Raw genomic sequence first — 25,382 nt, 5'->3', positions numbered from 1 at the left:
CTCAGATGATCAGATATGGGATCTGGTATTACTGTATTGTACATATAGAGCACAGAGTACTATTTTATAGGGAAATTGTTCAGTGTTCTTGAACCATTCATAACAGTTCCTGACCCTCGCTGAGGCCTTAAACCAGTTTGCCATGCAGAGGTTCAAGGACCATATCCGCTTACTATTAGAGGGCAGAGAGCAACTATTAAGGAGCTTACTGCCTAATGCAAGTGATCTCCACAAACAATGGTGAAGGAAGATGGGTGTGCTATATTAGGTTGGCAATATCTAGGTCTTCACCAAAAGGTCAACAATGACAAAAAAGGTCGACATGGAAAAGTTTAAAGTTTTTCTATTTTTTTATGGTGTCAATGTTGACAACTGAGCATGTTGTCCCTCAATTAGTGTACCATATCCGCTCTCATGGCTTGCTTTGCTGGCCGTGCTTTGGACTAGGTGCCTTGTGCTGCTAGCACTCACCTCAGCATACTTTACAGTATGAAAAAAATAACAAAAATAAATTCAACCCAAAAAACTGATGCCGACCTTTCATGTTTCGTCCATAGCCATGTCAACCTTTTGACGATGTTGACCATATATATGTGTTGACCTAGCATCCAGATCCTAAGGATTGAGAAGTATTATAGCAGTGGGGCAGATGTATTAAGCCTGGGGAAGAGATAAACTGATAAAGTGGAGATAAAGTGAAAGGAGATAAAGCACCAGCCAATGAACTCCCAACTGTCATTTTCAAATACAGTTCATTGGCTGGTGGTTTATCTCCTTTCACTTTTGGGCGGGATGTTCTAACATCCGCCACCATATATCACCCCCTTCGCCGGGCACCGCATTCTTAATAATTGCATATGCTCTAACACAGTGGTAGCCAACTCCAGTCCTCGAGAGCTACCAACGGTTCACGTTTTCTAGATCACCTTGCTGGTGCACAGGTCCAAACATTACTGACTGACTCATTATAAATGATCCACAGTTGAAGCTAATTACTTCACTTATGATTCTGTGAAGAGACCTGGAAAACATTAACTGTTGGTAGCTCTCGAGGACTGGAGTTGGCTACCCCTGCTCTAACATATTAACACAAGGGACAACTCTTGCGATAAGAGCTGTCCGTTGCAATGCAGCTCCGGCGCTGGACTTCTGGGTCTGAGACCCAAGAGTCTGTCTGCATTCGCAGAGCGCCGGGTCCGGCCGTGGGGCATGCTGGGAGGGATTCATGACGGATCCCTCACACAGCGCTGCGGTAAGATGCCCATAGCGCTGACACTGCGGAGGGGGGTTAGGGGATACAGAAATGTGGTAAAAACCCAGAAATCCCGCCCTCTATCTCCACTTTATCTCCAGTTTATCTCTTCTAAAGGCTTAATACATCTGCCCCAGTATCTAGTGCTGATATTAGGATATACTAATAAGCCCGCTTCAATGCTTTCAATGCTTCAAAAGCTAGTTTTCTACCTTGCATCGCCTGTGTGTTTGTGCATGTGTGAAGAAGAAAGAGATGTCACTTGCTGCAACAGATGGCAGTGTTTCCGAGACACACAAATGGACACTAGACATATATATATAGATGATAAAACTTGGGCCCTTATTCTGATTGATGCGGACTAAACCGCGTACTTACGGATCGCGTCTTTATGACGTCTGCGCATGCGTGGAGAACGCTACGCGCATGTGCCACGCCTTGACTCGGTACCAGTTCGGCCAAATCCCGTCCAAAACTGTTCACCGCTATCAGTCGGGAAATAGGGGCGTATTATGGGCGTCATGCGGAATGGCACATGGGCGTAGTTTCAAAGTGGGCAAAACGGGGCGGAAACATGGGCGGACACGGGGGAGTACACTTATGTTGGGGGGCGTACATTCGGAAACCACTCCGAATGCACGCGATGAAAAAAGGGCAGAAATGTGCGGTGTCCACAAGTGTACTATTGCTTTGCGGACACCACTCGTTCATGCGGTAGGCGAACGTACGCCTAATGACTACAACCATTAACACCTGAACCCAATAGAATCTACTCCTTTACTCATTACTCACTAATAGGACGCTTGTCAGTGCTTTAATTGAAACCATTGCTGCTTCAAGGAACCCGTACTAAACACCCACATATGCTGTACTTGTCAGACACTTTCAAACTGCTAACAATGGACATGACAGAATATTAATACTAGCAATACACATGTGTATTTGACATGTACTCATGAAACCACACATTTTGGGTAAAGTAAACACATTTATTTATATTCATGTCACAGTCAATGGCAGTGTGATGCAATGACCATAAAATAATACATACAAACAATAAACAACATGGCAGGAATGCCGCAAAATAAATAATAATACAAAACAAATATAATTGCACACAGATGGACTCCAGCACCTCCTATGTGCCACTGCACATGCAGCCAGTGGGAAATGATGAGGCTGCTGGCCCTTCTACAGCAGGGCAAGCTGCACCTGACCATTCAACAGCAGGGCACCCTACACCTGGCCCTTCTGCAGCAGGCCAACCTGCAGCTGGCTCATATGCACCATCAGCAGAATCATTTGGAACACAACCGGGGACTTCACAAGATAGTACCATGGCCATCACTTCAAGTACAGCTGACAGTAATGCCAGGCAAAAGAGGGCAACAGGGGAACCACAAAGGACATATGAAGCAAGGCCTCAGCTGGTTCCCCTCAGCACGTGATTGGACACAAGAAGCTGACACACACAGCACAATGGAAGATTTGGGAACACATAACGGCAGAGATTAATGCAGCCACAAGTTCATTTCCGACCACGTTTGGCCTTGGTAGGCTCCTTGGCCTGTGCAGCAGCTCTTCGGGGACGGCCAGATGCTGGGGCAGGTGGAGCAGATGATGTGGAGGGGTTGGCTGGTCTACCCCTCCTGCCAGCAGGGAGTGTTGCCGCTGGTAATGCACCAGAAACGGATGCCATTAGGACCCTGTTGCTGGTAACCAGCTCCACCATAAGCTCATTATGGTGGAGGAGGAGATCATTTTGGCGGGTGGCTTGCTCGGCCAGCACCTGAGCACTTGCAGCCATGGCCTGCATGCTCGCAGCCATGGACTGCTGGGTGCTGACCAAGCTCGCCAGGATCTCCTCGGTCCTACGCACCCGTTCTGATGCCAAGTCTCCCTGCTGGTTGATGTCCCCAAGCACCTCGGCCAAGGCGGCCAAATCGGCTTGGCCCGATGCCTGCTGCTGCACAGGCCTACCTCTGGGGCCAGGTGGCACGGACTCCTCCACCTCCTGAACAGAGTCGTCACCAAGCGGTGGGGTGTCTGTGGGCAAAGATAAACACAATTAGGAGACATTCTACGATAATTACTTGCACAAGTTTATGGCATGACCAATATTTACCTTCCAGAAAAGACGCAAACACTTCAGCTGGGGCCTCGCTATCCATAGTGCTCACCCCCCGGATCTCCTCAACTGATATGCAGCTCTCGGCCATCACCTCCAGGGGGGTGAGCTCTAGCCCTGATGGCATGGGGCCGGCCCCAGATGTCTGGCTGTGGTCCCACCGCTTGGTCAGCTTCCTCTTCAGGTTGGTTTTGAAGTCCTGCCACCTGCAATGTAAGTTGACATATTAATACATGTCACTCCCAATGTTAGCTGTTGCAGCCATTGCTCTGTGCTACATATTACAACATGTGATTATTGTCCCATATATAATTTTACATGCAACTATGATATCAACCGTTACAATACACATTCACAATCACCGTACTCTAACTCACAATGAAATTACATGGCAATAATGTATGTGTATTGTAACAACCTCACGGGCCATTTGCTAAATGCATCTAAGCATCAATTCAATCATTACTTGGCTATTACTGGCCACATGTATCACAAAACAACTTGCCTCTTCTTCACATGGTCCGTCTCACGAACTTGTGGCGCTACTTCATTAATCTCTGCCGTTATCTGTTCCCAAATCTTCCATCTGCGTGTGTGTGTCAGCCTCTCGGATGGACACTCTATCCAATCACGTGCTCGGGGAACCAGGATGGCCAGCTCCTGTGCTTCATATGCCTTATTTTTTTTGGGTGGTTCCGCTGTTGCACTGGCTCGCCCCTTGCCACGTCCCTGGCCACGCCCCCTGGCACCAGTCGCTGCACTTGAAGTGCTGGCCATGGTACTACCTTGTGAAGTCCCCTGTTGTGTTCCAAACAATTCTGCTGATGGTGGATATGAGCCAGCTGCAGGTTGGCCTGCTGCAGAAGGGCCAGGTGTAGGTTGCCCTGCTGTAGAATGGTCAGGTGCAGGTTCCCCTGCTGGAGAAGGGCCAGCAGCCTCCTCATTACCCACTGTCCGCATGTGCAGTGGCACATAGGTGGTGCTGGAGTCCATCTGGTCAAATAGTTGCTGCAGCACTGGGTCCACCTCTGGTTGGGTTCCAGACATGTTAGCAACAACATTGTCACCTTCTAATACACCTTTATATACTGTTTGTGTAATCTGTTTGGCGGACATCAGCGGCAGCTGCGTTCCGTGCGTGAGCGTACGTCGCTGGTTTTTCGCGCCGCATACGGTGGCGGAAATTCCATTGTGTAAAACCTGGCGAAAGTTCGACATGAAATACTGGTCACCAATGCTAACATTGCATCGAATCTTCTGATACACCTGTGACTATTGCTCAATACACATGCTATTTGCTAGCATGACATGACATTTCATTCATGACTACTGTGGTATTGTGGCGTTTTAGTGCAAGCTAAAAGTAGCCCATTCCCTTAGAGAATCCAGGCCACAAGTCATGCAATACTCATCTCTACTGTTATAGACCACACATGTGAGAGCCCTATAAATAATGTCTTCCTGCTAGAATCATTTGTCTTCAGATCTGGACTTGTCAGGGTCTAAGGTAAGCTCTTCCATGCTCCTTGTAGATATGATATCCATTAACAATGTAAGTGTATGAATGTATGCACTATTGCCTCACTGACTACAGATTGTTGGGCCAGCAAAGTGGTGTATTATTATTGCAACATGTCACATGTTCACTATTTCACTCACAGGGCTTAAACCTGTGTGGGTTCATCTATTGCAGGACAACATGTCCCAGCAATAGATGAAATGTGTCATAGTACATGATGTTGGCCAAAAATGCTGACACCTTTATCTGTGTGTTTTGGACGGTGTGTATTGAGTTCATATTATTGTGTCATCATTAGAGAGTCAAATGGATCTGCGGGATTTCATGGGGCGGCCATCTATTGTACGTATTGAAGGCTACAAATCTATTTGTAGTGGGATATGGCCATTATGTGCATAGGTGCATCAGTATTTATGTTCATTTCTTTATAGGTTGCAGAAGCTATTATGCGCTACATGGAGAGGAGGCTAAGGGCACTTGCGGCTCTCCCCACTCGTCGGCCAAGGAGGCCAGGACGTGCTAGAATCTATCGCACACGGGTGACTCTGTTTGCTATGCCCGATGATGAGGTACTTACTAGGTACCGGTTACCGCCACATGTCATTCTGGATCTGCTCACCTTAATTCAGAGCGATCTGGAACCTCTACACGGGATCACGACAGCAATTCCGCCTCACACACAGCTGCTGGCGGTGTTGCATTTCTGCGCCTCAGGATCATTCCAACAAGTAGTGGCAGTACTTGCTGGAATATCTCAGCCGGCCTTCTGCCGAATCCTGAGGCGTGTGACGTCGGCCATGTTCAGGCGCAAGGGGCACTTCATGGCCATGACATTTGCCACCGAGACCCTGCGCAGAAGCCAGCAGGCCTTCCATCAAATTGCTGGCTTCCCTAATGTCATAGGGGCTGTGGATGGCACCCATGTACCATTTGTGCCTCCATCTCGAAGTGAGAAGATATATAGGAACCGCAAATTGTTCCACTCACTGAACGTGATGGTGGTATGTGGCCCATCCATGGAGATTCTCGCCTTCAACTCGAAGTTTCCCGGAAGTGCCCATGACTCTCATGTCATCCGACAAACCGGGATATGGCATAGACTCCAAGAGCTGGAAGGCCGTGATGCGTGGGTTCTGGGTGACTCCGGTTACCCATGTACGCCCTGGCTACTTACGCCGTACAGCTACCCAGCACCGGGCCCACAGGAGGCATTCAATCGGGCGCATGTTGCCACCAGGCAAGTGGTGGAGCGCTCAATTGGGCTTTTAAAAGGTCGATTTAGAGTGCTCCACCGCACTGGTGGTGACTTACAATATGCGCCTGAAATGGTGTCGAGGATCGTGGGCCTGTGTATATTTTTCCACAACATTGCTGTGCGGCGTGAGATACCCTTTGATGAGTGGGAGGTACCATCTGAGCCGCAAGATCCGCCCATGCGCCCATCCCGCGCCCCTGAATGCCGGAGGGGATACCAGCTGCGGGACTCTGTGGCGCAAAGATACTTCAGGTACATGTTATTGAGTTGACAGAACACACCAATTATTGTACAAATCACCCCTTCAAATAAGTACAGTGTGTTAGTTGTCAGTGTTACAACACGAAAATTAGCCAGCCTGCCCTCCTAATGGCAAAGAAATAGGAGATATTTATCATATGTGCTTAGTTTGGGGGGAAGTTCAATATAGGTGCTAATTATTATACCTTGGACAAGGGATCTTATGTGTTTGTTATATCTTCATTATTGTAGTTGATACTATCCCTGATGACTGGTGAGTACATTGATTTATTCTATCATGTGTTGGGGATTATTTCCTGTGTTGATGTATGATTTGTTTGCATATATAGATATATATCTATATATGATGTTGGAATTTATTCACATGTTTCAACATTTCAAGGAGCATGCAGGCAGGCAGGCAGGCAGGCAGGGCTGGTGTATAATGCTGGTTTCAGGATACCTGCAAGTGTGTGTATGTGTCTTTTACACATAAATGTACGCATACACATATATGCATAGAGTAAGTAATGCTAACTACAGCTATGCCTTGCTAAGCTATAGCACGCGTTGCTTGGCGGAGCGCGGCCTTATTGGATTTGCTAAGGGCATACACACTGTGTTTTATATATATCAGATTTGTTCATTGGCATACATCAACACTACGGTTTTGAAGGCATGCGAATTTTTCACCATTTGTGTTGGCGCAGAGACGCTGTTAATGTAAAAATGAACAATAAAGTTATTATCACAAATAACTGTGATCAACCAATGCCACCACCTGATTGGTTGATAGATGCCATTGTCAACATGGCGGAGACACGAAGGGCAGAACCCTTCACGCATGAGGAGCTCAAGGTTCTTGTCTCCGTCATGGAGACAAGGCTGGGCCGTGCGGGGCCCTTCATAACAAACCGCCATAAGCGGAGGGCGTACAGAGCGGCAGGGCGCCGAATTTACGCCCGCACTCGGGTGCGGAGGTCCCTCGGGCAGCTGGAGAGGCGGTGGTCGGACCTCCGCAGGCGCCAGCCCCAGCTGCTCACACAAATAAGGGGCGAAATTGCTGAATGTGAGTATTTTAGCTATGAAATTTCGCACTTACAACATAGCATATATAAGCAATAAAATGTGTCTCATGATAAGTGGGTGTCCATGGGTTTAAAAGTCCATAGACTCTTATGTGTGCTTCTTCCTGGTTAACATGCAGTCATGTGCCTTTTATATGTCATGCCATAGCATTGAGGATTCTGATGCATACAATGTGCCCAATCTAATATGTGTTACACATTGATAAATGCCTGGGTTGTAATGTGTGAACAAATGACTAACAATCACATAATAATTTAAATGTCACAATTTGGAGTCCATTAACAGTAAGGAGCTACTTTCCTGCATCGTTTGCCATCATTATCACCCTTCCATGTATGTCTTGTTATGGATGAATAAATGTGCCCCAATGAGCCGACATTGACCATGATGTTTTTTTCTACCACACAGCACGAGCCCGAGCCCGACAGGCCCGTGAACAGGCGGAGGCAGGCCTGGCCCAGGACGAGGCCCAAGACCCCCAGGAGGAGGTGGCGGCAAGGGTGGAAGAGGAGGAAGTGGAGGAGGAGCAAATGGTGGAGGAGGAGGTGGTGCGTGAGGAGGTGGAGGAGGAGGAGGTGGAAGAGGAGTTTGTGGCGGAGGAGGAGGTGTTGGTGGCGGAGGAGGAGGTGGAGGAGGAGGTGCTGGTGGTGGTGGAGGAGGAGGTGGAGGAGTTGGAGGAGGAGGTGGAGGAGTTGGAGGAGGAGGTGGAGGAGTTGGAGGAGGAGGTGGAGGAGGAGTTGGAGGAGGAGGTTGTTGTGGTCGAGGAGATGGCGGAGGAGGGGGCTGAGGAGGCCACGGTTGCCCCGGACACATCAAGTTCCGAGGGGGAGGAGGCGTGCCAGGCACCGGACTCGCCGCAGATCGGTATGTTTACATAATGCATCATTCATGAAGTAGTTGTACTGGTATATGTTATGTAGCACTGTTGATTAAAAATTTTGGGCACATACTAATCATATAGACCCCAAAGTGGGTAGCTACAGATACAGGTACGGGTTAGATGGGGAGTCCAAGGCATCACTTTCATCCAGGACACCTCTCAATTACACAGGTTTGTGGGATGGGTTGGAGGTCCATTTGGACTGCCACATAACCGTTGTAGTTAAACAGGATCCAGGAGTAAAGGGATGAGTGGATCATTTGTGGATTAAAATCACCTGCTGCAAGCGTAGATTATGACCCATCAAATAGTGGCATCGATATTGTTGGTGAATGTTATTTATAAACTGTAGGATGTATGCTCGAAATGGAGTATGGGCCGGCCTACCTTGGAATGGCGTCACAAGTTGGCAGTGTCCCCGGAGCCTCCTCTACCTAAACCCCCCCTGTAGTTCTGATTTATTTTTGTCACTCACAGAATTGTAGGTTGGTTTAGACAGAATTATGATTTAGAGGATGTGTATTGTGCATTCCTGACATTTGCATAACTCCCATGCCACCAACCATCACTGAACTTAGATTGAGCAGATTGTGACAAGTTGTTATTGACGTAGGCCATGACCTGCTTGACATTGGTTAGTCATGGGTGGGTTGTGACTGAGAAGAAACAATATGACTGTTATGTCTTCTGCAGAGTTAAGGGTCGAGGGCAAAATAGACAGTATGTAGTAAATAAGTTTGCATGTATGTATATATGTATGTGTCATATATATTTATCTATGTGTGTCTCTATCTCTCTACATAGATAGATATATATCTCTATATATATATATATACACACATGTCACCTAGCATTTGTGCAATTTATGTCGTAGTATGTGAAATGTATGCATGAATAACATGACTAATTTTTGCCCCTTTGACATGCCCACAGATGACACCACACCGGCAGATGAGGGGGTGCGTGGGGCCCTCCTGCGAGCAGAGCACCATCTCCGGCTCCTTCAAGCCGACTTGCAGGACCTAAAAGACCTGCTCATTTAATGTTTCCTTTTTTTTTTTTTTCATTATGTTAAATAGATATTTTAATAAATTCTTTATGCAAGTTCACAGTTGTTGGTTTTATTAGCACTTTAAATAGTATATGTGTAGAATGTTTATAATGTTTGACACAGGGTGTAATAGAAACCATTGCACTTACATTGCTGTAAGGGTTAATGTGTGCTATGCATGTGTTAGGCATGCTTGTAAGGATATATTGGAATCTAATTGATTCCAATTACAAATAAGCTGTTTTTTATGAGGGTAGGTAATTGAATAAGTGGGTCATGTGATGTATTGCAGAAGATACTTCATAGTGGGTTGTTTTGCGGAAATCCTCCGCTTACGTGCGGTAGCACCGCTTGGCTCCCGTTCGGATGCGGTATTCCCGAGCATACTCTGTAATACTCTGTAATACCGTGCCGAATCGGAGTGTTTCTCCCGCACACGCATGATTTGTATGTCGTCCGTAAACACGCCCTGTTCTTAAAGAGTGAGTCCGTCCGAATGCGGAGGACACGTGGGCGTTTCTACGGACGATGGCCGCATGCGGAAAAACACCGTGGCGTGCGGACCGCTCCGTAAGAATGCGGGAATTTCCGCACAGATCAGAATAAAGGCCTTGGTTACCGCACTTGGTCTCTGCTTTCCTAAAACACAATCATCTTGATAATGTCTTATATAACTATTAATAGACCAACACACCTGTATAGGGGAATGACAGCTACACAGTAAGCTTTGTCTCGGTCCCCTAGATTAAGATAAAATATTTCTGTATTTTATGCACATGTACTTTTAGTAATCCTCTTTATATGGTCCCCTAGGAGCTGCTGTTGCTAAGTGATTTAGCTTCAGTGAAAAAATGCCCTCACATGCATCCCTAGTTTCTCTTACTTAAATTCAAAGAGTAAATATATGGACAAAACATATAGCAAAAATAGAGACAAACATAAAGATGTACAAAGGCTTGCGAATGATTAGCTACCATTAAATAAGCTTCTGTCATTTTTCAAACACAGCCTGTAACATGGCAGTTAGGGGCTGATTAGCTGTTACTTTATCTGTGTCCACTTTATCTCTCTCTCTTATTTGGGTCAGATGTATCAAGCTTAAAAAGTGATAAAATGGAGAGTGATAAACGGCCAGCCAATCTGATCCTAAATGTTATGTTGCAGGTTGGGTTTGAAAAATGACAGGTAGGAGCTGATTGGCTGGTTGTTTATCTCTCTCCACTTTATCACTTTCTGAAGCTTGATACATCTGGCACTAAGGGTCCATCTGCCCTTTAGGAGAATTCTCACTTGTGATATTTTCCTTGCCTTAATTAATCAAAATTCACTCAGGCGTATTATTATTATGCCTCTTATAATTAATTATACTACATCTACTGTATTTCCCCTTAGTCTTAGTCCAAGTGAAATGATCATGCCTCAATGCTATAAAATGATACCATATGTCAGTATGCTTTATGTCAGCAATAGTACCTTAAACTCATAGGATTCTTCAATAATTATTTCAAGTTTTGTGTGTTCTCCCAGCACCGGTCGGCCCATTTCGGCTATACGGCGCTCTTCCTCTTCTTTGCTTGTGAGTGGTTGTTTTTCATCATATTCCTCTGCAAACAAAAGAGATGGGATTACCACCATTACTGCACAATGCACACCAGTACTTTTGTAAAATAGCAAGAATTTATTTGAAATACCCAAGAAGTGTAATCATCATCATCATCTACCAATAATCCCACCAGCATATTCATCTAGGATACCCAACAAACCATAGTAAGCTCTCCTTGTTTGACTAAAGAACTCATATTGTTGTATGTGTAACGTTCAATAAATGTTTTATTTTAAATAAAAAAATGTACCGCCTTATACAGTTTGTGGTTTGTCATCTCCAGGATCCAAACAGTTGGGGGGATATAAATACATTCTGAGCAGCTAAGTGTTTCATATACAGGCATTTGGGGACCCTGGTGAATCCCAAATACAGTGAACACAAGTTGAGTATGGCCTTGTTTTTTATTTTTATTTATTAATTCCCATTCCATATTTATCCAATAAAACCTTTACAATTATTGTTTGACCAGTGCTTACAGGGTGCACAATTGCTGCTCCCATGAGCAGGTGGGGGTGTCATCGTTCAAATTCCCACTCCTCCAATAAAAGCAAAGCTCTTCCAACGTAATAGTGATAATGGAACATTCATCCACTTAATGTGGTCAGTTTAGTCAACCAAAACATGTACAGCAAATGGGAAATTTATGACAATAACCCTAATTCTCATGAGCAGAATATTTTCGTAAGAATGCATTTCACTTTGTGAATGTTTTCTAAGGATACTAGCACTGTAATAGCTGCCACTACATAGCTTTTACTAGTTAACAGGAGCCGCTTTTAATAAAAATGTTCATTAAATGAAACCAATGTACTTAATTAATAGTGTTCAATTATGTTTCTTTTCAAAAAGCTAAAATTATATTTGCATAGTTCTCCCTAAGGGGATCCCTATTGAGTCTATTCTGCAACAGTCATTGTAATATATAACTATCCATCCCTGGCAACCCAAATCTGTGCATGCTCTACTATATGATACGTATAATCCTTATATTCCCATATCCTCACAATGGACAGTGAACCACTGAAAGACACAACATGGCAGGCACATTGCTATTGGCACCACGGTTGCATATACCCAGGAAGGGGAACTCACATGAAATCTTACAATCCCCCCCAGGTCTGGTGCTAACTGTTATGGGGCTGGATTTGAGGGATGGGCCAAACCACTCAGGATACTCCTGCCATGGTTTCACCAGCACAGGCTGTCACAGCCCAGTTCTGGATACCCTGATATACGACATTGACTTTACTCCAGATCTTGGGGACGCTAGCTCTAGGTTGAAAAGCGCCAGTGCTCACAATTTTATTCGGTTGTGGTATAACACACTGCCAGTCTGGGATTCCGACAGTCATTAGCCCGACGCAGAATCCCGACTGCCCGAACTCAGACAGCGGGAGGAGCGCAACAAAGCCCCTTGCGGGCTCGCTTCACTTGCCAAGCTGCGGGCACAGTGGCTCACTGCGCTGGCCACCTATTTTATTCTCCCTCTATGGGGGTCGTGGACCCCTACCAGGGAGAATACCCGTTGCCCATATGTCAGGCTTTTAGCAGTTGGGATTCAGACGACGGGGTAATGACTTTCGGAATACCGACTGCTGGTGAGTCCTCCCATTTTATTCTGCTTTTCACATACAGTACGCAGTTTCTGAAATCTTCTGTGACCTCAGAACACTGTCCAGGTGGTGGGATAACTGCATAGATGGAAAAGTTGGATAGTGTAGTCATCATACGTCCCAACATTGTTCCCAAAAGATGCCAGACACTGTGTGCACAGAAGCCATGATGCATCTGAAAAGGGGGCGGAGCCTCAATGCAAAACCCAATTCTATCACAGTGGAGGGGGGAGGCAACTCCCTGAGATGATGGGTTGATCCCAGGCTCTCCCTGCACTGTGAACAGAGGTTGTGTGCATCTATTTACTGCTGCTTACCTGCTAGCAGTGGTGTATGCTCCTTTCAGATTCCCACAAAAATGGGACATTCCCATTGAATTTCTAACAGTTGATAGGTATTCTTCACAATAAACATCAATTGAATAGTTGAATTAAAATTTGCTCAGTGTATGGCCAGCTTAATACTTTTTTAAGTACAGTATTTCATGTATTCAGTACTTTACAACGTGTCAATGAACAGTGGACAGTGTGATACAGACCAAGCAGTGCCACAAATTGTAGTTGCTATTTACAGAATGTATCTTGCTCAGCCTGAATTATATTTTAATTATTCATCCTTTTCTAATGAATGGCTACATATCATGCTTTATAGGAGAGTAGAATATTAAAAGGTTTAAGATATTGATTAGAGTGCTTCATGTTTAATTCAGTGGTATAAAAACTTAGCGATTGAGTGATGTTTCTAAATACATCATTAAAGTCAGATGACCCCCCCCCCCGCCCACCTTCCTAAGTCATCTATCATCTCAAGCCATCTATCATTCCACCATCAATCAGTCACCTGCTGGCATGGGAGCATTTACTGGGCATGCAACATGTTCTCTCTCCCAAACAGGTTTCCTCCTCTCTCTGAGGAGATTGGGAAGTTAGCACTGCAGTAAGCATAGTAAAAAGGCAACTGCAGGCCTCCTCTATACCTCACACCTCTCCTGTATAATCCACTCTACATACCTCCCAAATATTTTAATTTTTGCGGGACAGTGCCTCTATAGTGATGAAAACGGGGGCCACCCAGAACTTTGTGGCACTTCCATGTCCCAAGCCTTGAGGCTAAGCCCCCTCATTTCAGCCACATGCCTAAAGCAAGCAGATATTTCCCTCCTCAGCACTCTTCAAAGTTGGGATGTATGACTTTCATATTTACTCCAGCCCTATACCTGGAGATCCGCATGTGCTCATCTTTGGAGAGCCCAGACATTCAGAGCAGTTATCTTAGATGCGACTGCCTAGTTGTATTAATTTTAAGTGAAGATGGAATGTGATTAACATCCCAGCGGTCGAGATGTCGGCAGTCAAAATACTGAGGCTGGAATCCTGCCTCGCGGGCAGAAGACCGGCACTGGAATACCAACATTAATGGAGAACACAACTACCCTTATAGCTTGTATCCTATGACCACAGATAATGCATCCCCCAGGGCTATCCAATAAGCCCTGTTAGCTGGCACTAATAGGGGATTCTGCTACACTTGCCTCCCCAATAAGCAGTCCTGTTTCTGGTTGATAGGTCAACAGTGTCCAGGCTGACAGTCAATAGGTCAACAGATGAAAAAAGGTTGACTTGCAATACAGTGTGTCAACCTTGACAAAAGGTCAACATAGGCAAAGGTCGGCATGAGGATTTAACCGACTTGTTCTTACTTTTCCATCCATGTTGGCATAGAGGGAAAAAAAAAGTTTGCAGAGCGTAGCAAGGACTTGAGCCCACAGCATGGCGAGTATAGCATTACACTAATTTGGGTTCATGTCTACATATGTCAACATAGGGGAAAACCCCAGAAAACTCATGTCAACATGGACGACCTATTGACCTACACCCAAGTAATCCAAGCAGACCTATTTTTTGGGTCCATAACATAAAGGTCCGGGAACTTATCCCGTATCCCACGTGTTGTGGCATAATAATGGGCCATTTCGTGCATGATATAAAGTCTAGTAAATTATGGCATGCAATAGGATAGTACCTTTTATATCCATATTTCTGAGTGCATGGTAAATAATTTGAGCCCTATGCTTCAGGTGTTGTATGAAGGCCCGACCGCCGGGATTCTGACGGTCAGTATACCAACATCAGAATCCTGACCGCCGGTACTTTGACAGAGGGGTGGGCATAAAAGCCCTTTGCAGGCTCGGTGGCTCGCTGCATTTGCCACAGGTTGTATTCTCCCTTTATGGGGGTCATGGACCCCCACGAGGGAGAACAGCTGGGCCCCAGTTGGGCATTTGAACACTCAGGATTGTGATGTTGGTATACTGACCGCCGTCACATCTGTAATATATAAAATCATCATTTTAATGAATTGAAATGACATTCCCATCCTATGTGCTTTATTGTATATTAATGAATAGCAACAGAGATTATATTTCTGGCATTTCATTGAACTTTTACATTTTTTTTACAGCAGTTTATTTTACTAATTATCTCTATTAACTACAGTAACTACAGTAACTTGCTATGGGATGATTACGTTTTATCTGAAGGAATACAGAGACTGCCTGATTAATGACTGAACGGTTCTTTACTGTTAAACTATTGGTAAGTGTGGAAGCTTATAAGCATTAACACAGTACACAGCAGGAAGCTGATTAAACTGACCTCAGCATTTGAACTGTGTTTCATTAGGGTAATGAAGCTGTGATTTGATAGGACTGTAACTGGAACATATTACCTACATCGGAGAAGGTCTGAGCAGTTCAAGCATTAACAACTCCTCGAGCCACTTTAAGCAACTGTGCATAGGGGAGCAGAGATACTCCATTTAATAACTTTCTCCAGTCTCCACTCTATGGGGGGGGGGGGGGATTTAATTAGGCATAATATTTTAAAAATGGGACTTTAGTGCAATTGCTTTTCTCAAAAAATTTGAGCGTGAAAATTTTTTTGAGTTCCGTGCAAAAACACAGCCAATAAGGGAGAAGTTCCTGATTTGCCACTGCAACAAAACAGTCAGTTATTAAGGATTTGTTTGCTCTGGTCAGGTGAAAAAAAAATCCCAGATACTGCCAGCTTTCAGGGCTAATTGAAACACATTCAAAGCATTACAAAGCACACTGCTGAAATCAGGGACATAATCAAAATGTTATGGGCACCATAGCAGCTCTCTGCAGCAGTTGTTAATTTTATGCCACAAAATAGTGCCCTAGTTTATTTACTCAACCATAGTAGTGACCTAGTTCCATTATGTCGCATTTTAGAGCTGCCAGTACACATTATGCAACACAGTAGCATACCCAAAATTCACATTATGATATACAGGGGGAAATGTACTAAAGGAAATTTTGAAAAAAATAGGTTTACAGGTTGAGTATCCCGTATCCGAATATCCGTTATCCTAATTATTCCGAAAACCATACATTACAGAAAGTGAAAAAAAAAACTATTTTTTGCAAAAAACTCACTGGGGACATTTGTAACAGCCGTACTGAGGACATGATATGTAAGTGACATTATATATGTACAAGAAAATGATTGCTTGGCATTCAAATTCAATATCTGAGATAGTACACAAATTTTGTTTCATGTTTTGTGCATTTCATGTGTTTGATGTGTTTATACAGCATAAATGCAAGATACTTCAAAATACATCATTGAAATATTGAAATATTCCAAAATACGGAATAATCCGTTATCCAAAATTCTCCTGGTCCCGAGCATTTTGGATACGGGATACTCAACCTGTATTTGTATTTAGAAATTCACTTATTTTTGACATTTACTATCCCAAAAATACGGCAATTCATATTCGTATTGATAGCACATCAATACGAATACGAATTGCCGTATTTTCGTGATAGTAAATGTCAAAAATAAGTGTATTTCTAAATACAAATACACCTATTTTTTTTACAAATTTCCTTTAGTAAATTTCCCCCAAAGTGTCTCAAATTCATAAATGTCAAATTACAGTGCCCCCAGTAAATATCATACCACACTATAGAGCCTCCACTTTATATTGTGCCACATTACAGTGGCCCCCTTCCCTGTGCACATTATGTAAAGTTATAATGTAGTTTATTTTATACCTCATTACACTAAGCAGGTCCAGGGGAATACCTATCTATCTATCTATCTATCTATCTATCTATCTATCTATCTACACATACATATATATTGTAGACCCCAAGGCAAAAGTTTGTAAGGGCCATATGTAGCTACCAATGGTGAAAAATGTATTTAAAGCATGTAACTATGACAGGGAAGGTGGGCTCTTAGCTGTGGGCCCCATTGCAGCTGCACTCCTTGGACCTATGATGGCTATACCTTTGTATATAACAAATGTATGTACTTGTGTAGTTTCACGGCGGTACTTCCCAGCAGATCGTATGCAAATCGTGCATATGATTTGCATATTATTTGATCTGTGATGCGATTTAGCACACCCTCGTTAGCCCGAAGCGCGGCTAGTGCAGTGAGCCCCGTGAGGAGACGCGGTACCCGTCCTCCCGACCTGTTCATACCCCCACTATCCAGATCGGTGTGGAGTTGATTTTATAAAATGAGCCAGAACCATGGCAAGCGCAGTGCGCTCTGCGAGGGGCCGCGGAATGCATGTCGAGTAATCCATGTCTGCTCACCACGCTTCAGGCTCATTTTCTGAGTCCCCTTGCGGGGCTCGCTGAGCTTCCCACGCTTCAGCTCGGTGGCTTCACACCAACGTGGATAGTGGGGGTATGAACAGGTCGCGAGGACACTTACCGCATCCCCACGCTGCCTTTAAAAAGTTATAATTTATTAACACCTAATAGTGGTGTCTATATACATCCGGACATTACCTGCTCGCCATCCTTCAAACTTACGATTCCTTAAAGGGAATGTGCTAGTTTTTTATGTTTTCATTACCTATATTAAAATACTAATAATAATTCTGTGTGTTGATTATGTTATATCGATTTAACCCCCAGGAGGTCTTATGTACATATTTTTATTATGCATTAAATATTATTACTTAAATATCTGTCTTATGTATTATTAAGCGCCACTTGGATTGTGTTACTTTTAGTTTATTTTTGGAGGCCAGACTACCTTCACCCAGTGGCTGCTGATATATATATATATATATATATATATATGAAAAAGAGTTTATCGGAGAGCGCTGGACTTAGTACCACCTAGTCACTTTTGTAAAAATTTACTGAATAAGACACCAATCACATTTATATTGACAATTCTTTGTCCCTTTCCCGAATAATACGTGGAATCCGTTCAAGATAAAAGTTCTTTATTGAAATCCAACGCGTTTCGTCAGAACGACTTCTTCAGGGGTATGACTAAAAGTGGTACAAAAAGAAAACAAGGGGCGTACTTTCAGTATTACAGTACATTGTATCAATTACAATACAACAGGTATATTCATTTATATTATATACATACCAAAAAAGTTTAATTGTTAGGCCTATTCAGCAACTAGTAATTCATTCAGGACAATGGTAAAATCTAAAAGGTATTTAAAAATTCAATGATTACAATCATGAAGCATAAACGTGAGTGGAAGAGCAAGCAAGAGGATATAAAAACTGGCACTTGACCAGACTACATACCAGTAAGGTGAAAAATTGGAGGAAGCCAAGCTGGCTTAGTATATTAGGTATATATTTTTTATTTTTATTTAGAGCAAATACCTAAAAAAAAAATACCTAAAAAAATATATATATACCTAATATACTAAGCCAGCTTGGCTTCCTCCAATTTTTCACCTTTTTTACCATTGTCCTGAATGAATTACTAGTTGCTGAATAGGCCTAACAATTAAACTTTTTTGGAATGTATATAATATAAATGAATATACCTGTTGTATTGTAATTGATACAATGTACTGTAATACTGAAAGTACGCCCCTTGTTTTCTTTTTGTACCACTTTTAGTCATACCCATGAAGAAGTCGTTCTGACGAAACGCGTTGGGTTTCAATAAAGAACTTTTATCTTGAACGGATTCCACGTATTTTTCGGGAAAGGGACAAAGAATTGTCAATATAAATGTGATTGGTGTCTTATTCAGTAAATTTTTACAAAAGTAACTAGGTGGTACTAAGTCCAGCACTCTCCGATAAACTCTTTTTCTTGTACTTGTTGCCAGACTCTCACTAACAGGGGAGTCTTATCGGAGTAGCAGCTAATATCTAAACTCTTTAGCGCAAGACGAGGTCCATATTGTTTTTTGTATATATATATATATATATATATATATATATATATATATATATATATATATATAAAAGACAGTTTCCAATGCACTCACGGTTTGGTTCAATTATTCCAGTGGTGCTCCTGCCAGTCCCATAAGTAAACTTATGATCCCCATCCACAGTTATCAAGAATCAGGGCACTCACCAAGCAGCATATAAGGCAATACTTTTTCTTTATTCCATATCCAGCAACAGATAAGCCGACGTTTCGGACCTAACAAGGCCCTTAATCATGGCGTCCTGAGTCTCACATAAAAGAGCAACTGATATATATATATATATATATAGGAAACAGTATTACCCGGCACTCTGCTTGTGATACAAATATCTTGCTGTGGTGCCTTCCAGGGAGCTCTAGGATCCAAAATAACCAGCAGGAAGAAAGGCGGCACTCTCACAGACTTGTAGTGAAGTTTAAAAGTCCTTTATTGCAGCGGTCCTACGCCGTTACGGAGTTACCTCCGTCATCAGGGACACTGATGATGGAGGTAACTCCGTAACGGCGTAGGACCGCTGCAATAAAGGACTTTTAAACGTCACTACAAGTCTGTGAGAGTGCCGCCTTTCTTCCTGCTGGTTATATATATATATATATATATATATATATATATATACACACAGAGAATCAGACTGCGCTATAGTGAAGTACACATTTTTAAAATACAAATATTTAATTGAAAAAAAGCCATATGTTGGCTATAAGACATACATAATAATACAGTCACTATACAGAATGATTTCACAAAGCGTGTATAACGATCCAATGTGGTGGCAGGCCTGTATTATTATGTATGTCTTATAGCCAACATATGGCTTTTTTAAATTAAATATTTGTATTTTAAAATTGTGTACTTCACTTTAACGCACTCTGATTCTCTCTGTATCTCTACTTGTCCTTTGGTCCCGGCTAACAGGGGACCTTCAGAGGTGCTGTTATTTGCTATTAGTGCGCGGTTTCAGGTATCTTTTGCTCTTTGATATATATATATATATAAAACAAAGTTGCACTTTGAATTATCTTCTGGTCCTGATGAAGGGTTAATACCCGAAAAGGCGTAGACCGTTAAGGAGAAATAAACTTCACTTTTCTTGCTTCACAAGCCCCAGAGTGACGCCCGTTATTTGGAGGTTGTATCAGTGGAGTCAGTGCCACAGGGGAAGGCACCCGGGCCTTTCACACAAGCAGAAAGCGGGGAGTGCCAGACTTACAAAGGATCTATATATATATATATATATATATATATATATATATATATATATATATATATGTCTCTGGAACACCACCCACTGTAGTGCCTTAGACATAATTGTGTTTCTTCTAACATTTTGGCTTGGAAAATCAGAATGCCATTAAAGGGGGTGTTGATTCTTGGGAAGGGGTATGGCTTAACCATTTTCCTTAATCTGGGCGCATACCCTTGCTCTCCCCATACTGTCAAAAGATGTTGTGCGCATACACACTGCATTAGTCCACCAGTTGCTCTGCTATGCAGCAGTGGCAGTAATACCTCCATTCCCCAACCCCCACCCCGGATGGGTTGGCAGGACAGTGTCCGAAGAGTGGGATTGTTCCACCGAAAGTGAGACAGTTAGGAGGTATCTTGTCTTAAAGGACACACTGGGACTTGTAGTCATAAGAGCAGCAACAGAGACACATTTTATCTTTCTTCAAATAAATAATTTCATGTATTGAGAAAAAATGTACATATTATTATGATATGATTCACTGTAATTCTATATCCGGGGGAAATATTTGGTGTGTTAATTAGTAGAGAATGGACAACATGTACCGACTGCCAAGGAAGACTCAAGGAATGTGAACTGGGAAAAGGTTAGAATAAAAAAATATCCTTATTTAATATATATATATATATATATATATATACTGTATATATACATATACACACACAGAGTATATAATGTTTTTAACATCTGCAAAAGGATGACTAAGTACAATACATGCTTGTTTTTAAATACAGTATGTCATGCCAGATGTCCTTGACATTTTGGCTGGGTCGGCATTTTAAGGCAAACATAAAAGTATATGGAAGCTACATTTATTGCTAAGGTGAGATTAACCACTCCGAAGAGAAGTACACTTAATCTGTTCAATATCCTGTCAGTGCTTGCTTCATATAACAATAAAATTAGAAATCCACATTTATAATAATGTTTTATTATAACTAAAGCATATAATAAAGAAAGAGTACTTATGTAAATCAGTCTTGAACTGATGTAAACATAAATCAATATTGTATCAATAAGTACATTTTTAGAATTAGAAATATATATAACCTTAACAAAATTTCTGAACAATAAAGTATATGATTAAAAACTATAATCTGCCTAAAATATTTAATCACCTGATAATGTAAATACAAAAATGTAATCATAGTGGATTTGTTGCTAGCTGTCCTTCAAGAATGGACAATTGCAGTTTTTACAGATCATTTTAACTGTTTTGAGAAATTTGCCTTTACTACGTGACCCAATGATTAACTAAAGTCCATGCTAGGGAAATCTGGAATTTGGTTTGCTTGTTTTACCAAAATTCTGAAATCGTACATCTTTATACTGTAAATGTCACTTTTAAATCTAAGTTTAATTGTAGATTTTGTTTAGAGTTACATGAAATAATCTAAACCTTCTATGACTGTTTCATGCTGCCCCTAGGACCGGAGTTGGGGCTTTTCTGTGGTTACTAATATGCTGCTTACACTCCTCCATGTGCCTGGTGGCTATACCTGGCACTTCTCTTCAGCGGCTACAGTTGAGCTCTCCGCCACTGGGGTGCTAATGTACTGCAGCACCTGACTCCAACTTGACTAGGCTGCTTGGCATGCTGTACTCCTTCCTACCCTGCACTGAAGGCTCACAGCATTTTGTACTGGTGACAGCCATCTTGGGTTCCTCTGCCTGGTCTGCTGCTGCCTGAAAAGTACTTGCTGTGGTGCATTGAACAATATGTAAGTTCTCCCTGCTGTGGCTCGCACTACTTCCTCCTGCGGGTTCTATGTGCCACAGATGCTGTGTTGCACCTACTAGCTAGGACTTATTCTCCTACTCAGGACAGCTACCTCCTGTTAGCCTTGGATTGCTTCTGTAGAGCCTGCTGTACCCTCCAGTTTTTCTATTACCTTTCTCATGCAGTGGTAAATTTTCTCCATTTGACCTATTACACCTGATCTTATTCCTAATCCTTTGCCTCCATTATTTTTCACTTCCACAACACTTTTATGACATCACTGTGTAAAATAGGGAAGTCAGGTTGCATCCAAGTTGGAACATTTTGCCCATACTCCTGTTCACCACCTCTAGATAATACCCCTCCTGTGGCTCCAATGCTACCCGTTGACTCCTTGACTGACCCTCCCCCCACCTGTAATCCCCAACTCTCCTTTATGTAGACGCATCAAGCCATTAATGCTTTGAAGAAAAAGCACTCTGATAAAATCGGTGAGGTGCAAGTGGACAACTGAGCATGATCTTCAAAAGTTGAGGGAGCAGGTTGGGAAGGTTGAAAATCATATCTCAAGATCTCTTCTGTCAAGTGACTGTGTGTCACTAAATGATCTGACCTGGAGGCTGGATCAGGAGAAATCATTTGCACTATGTGGACCTTCCAGAGAGGTCTGAGGGATCCACTTCAAACACATTCTTTGAAAATTGGCAGCTGCAGATGCATTTTTCAAGGAAATGCTCATTCACTACATTCTAGACCTCCAAATCCAGTGTGCTGCAAAATACATGTATAGCCCACATGCTTCATTACAAGGCTTGAGACTCCAGTATGTGACTAGTCTGACTGCATGTCCTCTAAAGCTGGACAATCATTTGGTATTGGTCTATTCTGATTTTGTACCATTTTAAAATACTTCTAGTTAAACACAAGCTTTGAGATCAATAATTCAATACTTTATATTTTTTACTGACTCATTTTCGTGTGTTGGCTGTTAAAGCAAATGTCTTCTTCAAAACCCTGGTGAGGCTGAAGAATGGCTGGAGTGGTGTGTGTGGCCTCATTGTTGATAAAATTTTTGTTAGACTTTCTGATCCTCCTTAGTTCCAATTCGGGGGACTCATGAGCATCTTTGTCATTTTTAGTGCCGCAACTGCTTTTTGTTTGATATGTTATTCTGTTTTATGTTCTGCTATAATACTGTGTTGTGTTTTCCATAATGTACTGTTTTTATGGGATTTTTTTGTCAGTTTATGGGGCCACCGATCTGTAGGATTTAACTGAGGGCCTTGCCAGTAATAGGTAAATGAAACTGCTTTTCTCATTTTATTTCTGTTTGAGAGTCCTTGGTGATTCCAGGTCACTGTGTCATCTGGGTTAGTTAGCATTGTTCAGTTTAATGTAGCTTACTTTAGTATATTTTATACTTTTTCTGTAAGGAACAGTGGGGAAATCCATATGATGGAGAGTGATTCTAAATGGATTACCCCCTGTGTGCACGGCTGCGAATGCATTCACAGCCGTGCACAGGGGTGGGGGTAGAATCTGGTGTAGAGGCATTTACCTGAGATTCACAGCCCAGTGATCATGTCTGAATCAGGCCAACTATCTGATAATAAGGCATAGGAATAAATTTATCATATATATTCTGATTCATTAGATTTCAATTCTGTCGTCCTGCTTTACACTAACACGACATCATTGACTCCTTTACATATCAACAATGGGGCAGATATAAATTTCACCCATTTTCCTCCTGACACTTGTCCTTGGTCATAATCACTGGCTACAGCATAAAGAAAAGTAATAACATCATTGGTAGGTAAGTGGACCATAATAATGAGCACTTTGCACACAGTGTACTACAGTAAGGAAAATGACATTCCTTATACCAGTATTGTCCAACGTGACGGCGGTGAGCCAGACATGGACCTTTTGATGGCCACTAGGGGTGCTTATACTGTGGTGCTTGGATTCAACCACTTTAAATTCAATTGAATCAACTGGGGGTATGGAACTTGTTTGTGCAATATGGGTGATTTTTGCACTACAGTAGGTTAGTATGGGTTCCGCTTCTACAATCAAATTCCCAATTTAAACCGGGCAACATTTTATAGTTATTTTTTGATAAACTTCTGTGGCAGTAGTAACTCATAACTCAGAAATGTAACAAAACAGCATGCAAGAATGCCCCCCCTCCCCCACCACACATAAATAAAAAATAAAGCAAACAGCCTAAAAAGTGATACAGGAGGCTCCGTTACTGGCATGCTAATGCCTTCCTGTAAGGATGTCTTCTTCTTCACTGACTTTCGGGTACATTTACTAAAGCTAATAAAAATGAAAAGAGGTAATGTTGCGCATAGCAGCTAATCAGATTCTGTCTATCATTCCATCTATCGGACAGAATCTGATTGGTTGCTATAAGCAACATCAACTCTTTTATCATTTTTAGAAGCTTTAATAAATTCAACCCCAAGGGGTACATTTACTAAGATGGTAGTTTTCTTCTAAAAGGTGCTACATAAATACGAAGTAGAATCTGATTGGTTGCTATGGGTAACATCTCATCTTTGTAAATTTACCCCTTATGCTGTGTACACACTTGTACAATCTGCATGAGATCCAGATGCGATTACAATTTAGACTATCTGCATACAATTTACACTATCTGCATTCAATTTAGACTATATAGTGCAGATCTGCACTATATAGACAGGGCAGCCAAGACTTTCTGGTTAAGATATGGGAGCGCGCATCTTGAACGCATCTGGATCGCTTGGGATAAAACCCATACAATCTGCATGAGATCCAGATAAGATTTTGACTATATAGTCAAAATCTTATCTGGATCTTATGCAGATTGTATCAGTGTGTACACAGCATTAGACTTTGTGGAGTCTCATATTCCAAACTGAATCTAATATACAGACATTTCACTTAGAATGTGTGTGTTTTCTACAGGGAGATTTAGCTCATGTGTTCAGTCCTTAAACACCAAAAGACAAATAATAATAATACAAATAGCTATAGCAGTACAAATGTAGACATTTGCAGGATACTAAGAATGAGCATTACTGTGTCTGACTCATACTGTATATCCATTTTCCATCTTATTAAAGGGAAAAAATAATTGCACCTGGTTATCAGGTAACATGGATGCTGGGGGTCGTAACATGTCAAGGTGAGGGGTTTAGTCCTTTATCAATGAAGATGAGACATTACCTGCAACTAGTAAATGTGAAATCTTTCCTCTGTTCATTATTATTGACTGAACATATGTTACTGTATGGCTTCAAGCAGTTGGCTGCCTGTAACATCACAAGCAAACCAAGGTTACAGCTCATGCTAATTTACTGTAGCACAGAAAAGTCTGTGGAGTGGAGATTTCCTCAGCGTTAACAGTTTACTGACTGAGGGAGTCTAATCTGATGCCCCAGGCAGCAATAAAGACAACACATAGATAGATTACCACAATATTGCCATGGCCCATGATGATGGTCCCAGGCGGCTGGAGGGATTGCTTTCACTTCTACAAACCTCATCA

General features: G+C 42.4%; 1 protein-coding gene across 6 annotated transcripts in view; it reads right to left on the bottom strand.

Annotated features, from left to right (window-relative positions):
* Positions 1–25,382, bottom strand: part of SLC8A1 (solute carrier family 8 member A1) — a 503,134-nt gene that overhangs the window by 65,614 nt on the left and 412,138 nt on the right. For all 6 annotated transcript variants that reach the window (XM_083176013.1, XM_083176011.1, XM_083176014.1 and 3 more), the window contains one exon: positions 10,888–11,018. In XM_083176013.1, coding sequence (XP_083032139.1) covers positions 10,888–11,018 — 131 coding nt within the window. The remainder of the gene's footprint in view (positions 1–10,887; positions 11,019–25,382) is intronic.

Source organism: Crinia signifera, chromosome 3 (assembly GCF_055691185.1).
Source record: "Crinia signifera chromosome 3, ASM5569118v1, whole genome shotgun sequence".
Taxonomy (NCBI): domain Eukaryota; kingdom Metazoa; phylum Chordata; class Amphibia; order Anura; family Myobatrachidae; genus Crinia; species Crinia signifera.
This window is presented reverse-complemented; position numbering and strand designations above follow the sequence as displayed.